This window comes from Mytilus edulis, chromosome 9 (assembly GCF_963676685.1).
Source record: "Mytilus edulis chromosome 9, xbMytEdul2.2, whole genome shotgun sequence".
Taxonomy (NCBI): Eukaryota; Metazoa; Mollusca; class Bivalvia; order Mytilida; family Mytilidae; genus Mytilus; species Mytilus edulis.
In genome coordinates, this window is record NC_092352.1 from 30,717,929 (window position 1) to 30,721,563 (window position 3,635).

Below are 3,635 nucleotides of genomic sequence, written 5' to 3' on the forward strand. Positions count from 1 at the left end.
GATTTATGGTAGACCTTGATCTCATTTTTCTTGGACCATGTTAAGTTTATGTGATACTTGTGATAAAGCTTTATATGTAGAACTATCAACATAAAATCAATGGTTAGTAAAGAAGGCGAATGATTTCAGCGTGTGCACTCTTGTTCTCATTGTGGAAGGCCGTACGGTTATCTATAATCGCTTACATCCACTTTATTTGAAGTCATCTTCCTAATTTTTTGCCATTAATGTAAAATTTTTATTAAAGGTCATGAAACGAAATAACAGTCAGGGACGTCAGTATAGTGAAGGGAAAGCGCTAGGAGATGACTTGCGTGGTTTGATAGTTCATGAACTTAAAGAAGGTGGCGTCCATGTTGGAAATTCGATACCTAAAGGAATTGCGCCGAAAGTAGCCGAGAAATATAAAATTACTAAACAAACTGTGCATAATATCTGGAAAAAGTATAATGAAGATTTATCTGTAAGTAGAAGACCGTGTGCCGGTGGTCGCCCACGGAAATATGGGATTGATGAGATAGAGTTCGTCAATGTTTTGAAAACAGAAAGACCTTCCGTTGAACAGAACACTTTAAGAGACCAGCTCCTGCAGTATTCTGTCATTAGCATCTCTACAAGTACAGTATCAAGAATAATAACAAATGACCTAAAAATGACGTATAAGCGTATTGCACATTACAAGAAGAATAGATTTACGGTACGAAACCTTCAATACACTCAACAGTTTTTAAATTATGTCAGTAATAAAGATCCCTTCACCCTAAAGTGTATGGACGAAATGGGAGTTAAGCTTGTGGACGGACAGCCAGTGTATGGACATTCAAGGAAAGGAACTCCATGCGTAGAAATTACAAGATATGACCCTCATGCAAATTTCACAGCTAGCTTAATTATTGGTATAACAGGTGTTAAATACGTGAAAATTATTGAAGGGGCGTCAGACAGTGGTGAATATTTACAGTTTATAGGGGAAGCGTCACAGAGTTATACAAATGACGGTGAAAGTGTTTTTTCAGCCAGGATAATGTTTAGTTGTTGACAATGCGCCGACACACCACAACATGTCTGAAAAAGTTCTACGTAACTGGCTTCCAACAGTAGGAATGGAATACTTATTCTTGCCCGCATACTCTCCAGATTTAAATCTAGCGGAACAATTTTTCCGTAAAGTAAAAACACTGCTCAAATCGGATAGATCTGGCCCTGTATTACGACAAGATTTAAAAGTCGCAGTTTACAAAGCTTTCAATGAAATAACATTAGTGGACACACGATCTTTTTTCAGGGCAACTGAATATATGAACATTTTTAAACATGTTTAAGCTAATATACTTTAAATCGCGAGGTTTCTATCAAAAAGATCAAAGAGAAAAGGTTGCCAAATGTATCACATTTTAATATTTTATTCTATACAAACAATTGGAAAAGTTTGCATACACATGTATATGTCGTGTACATGTTATTATTTTGTACAGGTTATTACTTGTACAAAATTTTCATACAAGTAATTACTTGTATGATGCCATCATACAGGTTATTACTTGTATAAATATAATTGTACAAGTAATAACCTGTACAAATTTTTTGGAGAAAAAGGTAATAACTTGTACAAATCATTATTTTACCTTGGCTTATTTGAAGTTTATAACAAATTGTTTCCATTTTAACATATAATTCATTACTTTGCCTAAAGGTATAAACTCTCAATATGTGAAAATAAATATATCAAATATATGAACAAAACAGTTCATTTAAGTAGTCAAAATAAAGTGTTAAGGTGGAAAACAGTATAGAAAAGAAATTTCATGATGAAATAATTAAATTGTGTGATGACAATAAATCTTCTAATAATTCAATAATTACACGTGAAAGATACAGAGAGACTATTGGGAATGTAAAGGAAGCAAAATTAAGTTCCAAAAAGTCTGCTCTACAAAGATATTTCTTAAGGCAATATGATGTTTTGAGTGTAGCAGGCATTGAAAAACTCATTCGCAAAGGTGACGAAATTGTTTAATATTTATCAGTAGAAGAACTTCATCAGTTGATTAGAACTTCACATCCTGGAATTGGCCATGGAGGCATCCACAAGACATATAAGGAGTTAAAATAAAACAATTTGCCAATATCAGCAGATAAATTATCAGAATTTTCATTCAGATGTGTGAACAGTGTATTTTGAAGAAAAGTTGTACTGAAACCACAAAATTAGTTGTTCGTCCTATCACTTCTACAGACTTTAATTCCTGTTGTCAAGTAGACCTTATTGACTATCAGAAACGGAAAGAGATCTGGAGATAAACACTGAAATGGAAACTGATATGGACACAAACTCTGAAACCGAAATTAATCTGGCCAAAAATTCTAAAATCAATGTTTTAACTAGTACAAGCACTGAAACTGATGTTGACACAGACACAAATTTCAAAACAATACGTGCGAGAAAACGAGCCCTGTCAGGACAACAAATACAGGCCGATGAGATGTTGTCTTCTTCCAAAAAAAGATTAAAAGATTTAAAAGTTGGAGACTATGTCATAATACCAGTACAAAGAGTAGACCGTGGTCCGATGGACTGTAAAAACATCAAAGGTGTTGTGCTTGATATTGCAGAAAATGGATATAAAATAGGTACAAAAGTTGGAATCGTGATCAGTCTAATGATTCGAAATCGAATTGAAAAGATTCAGAGAAAGGAAATGACAATATTGGACATACAAGAGAACACAGAGGTTAACATCAGAAAAGCAGTACAATTGCTTTCTTTAAGTGGTGTCCAAGGTCATGTTCACTGCAGCTGTCGGGTTGGCTGTAAAACAGGCAAATGTAAATACAAAAAAAAATGAATTTATTGTGTAATTCAAGATGTCATGCTTCCTTGTCTTGTGCAAACATTTATGCTAACACGTTAGCTTCTATTATTACTTTGCGTCCTTCGTTCATCTGTAAACTTCTAACATTTCAAAAATAATTCTGATAAACACTTGAAAATAAGATCAGAAAAACAAACACAATATAGATTTCAAAAAATACGAAATATAGTGAGTTGTACAAGTTATTATCTTTTTCTCCACAAAATTTGTACAGGTTATTACTTGTACAATTATATTTATACAAGTAATAACCTGTATGGTGGCATCATACGAGTAATTACTTGTATGAAAATTTTGTACAAGTAATAACCTGTACAAAATAATAAAATGTACACGACATATATATATATTCATTTTATGTTATTGGTTTCCTTGTACAGTAGGGCAAATGTAAATGACAAGGCTATTTAGAAAAAACATATTATAGTTTGGGAACAACCATTTTAACTTCAAGCGAGGGGGTGTGGTTTTTTTCCGAGTCAGAAAATTTATTTAGTTTTTCGACACTACCAATCAATTTTTTTTTCTTTCAAAATTTAACACTATTGGGTATGGGGAAATATGAATTTAGATATATTTTTTGTCATCATTTTGCTTGACCACAATATTTTTTCCCCCATCAAATTGGGGATCAGAGTATTTGTTAAGGAAAAATCCATACCCTTCTTTTTTTAAGTTAATGGTCGTTCCCTAAAAATACAAATGTTGAAATTGGGTCATAGTCATTTACTATTAAATCAATCTTTCAGTTAGAATATATTA

General features: G+C 32.7%; 2 protein-coding genes across 2 annotated transcripts; both read left to right on the forward strand.

Moving 5' to 3' along the window:
• The first annotated feature begins 250 nt into the window (after positions 1–250).
• On the forward strand, positions 251–1,039 carry LOC139489908 (uncharacterized). The gene has a single exon (XM_071276755.1). It carries the CDS (start codon positions 251–253, stop codon positions 1,037–1,039), a length of 789 nt encoding a protein of 262 aa, XP_071132856.1.
• Positions 1,040–2,309: 1,270 nt separating this feature from the next.
• Positions 2,310–2,846, forward strand: LOC139489909 (uncharacterized). Its single transcript, XM_071276756.1, has one exon. It carries the CDS (start codon positions 2,310–2,312, stop codon positions 2,844–2,846), a length of 537 nt encoding a protein of 178 aa, XP_071132857.1.
• The last annotated feature ends 789 nt before the right edge of the window (positions 2,847–3,635 follow it).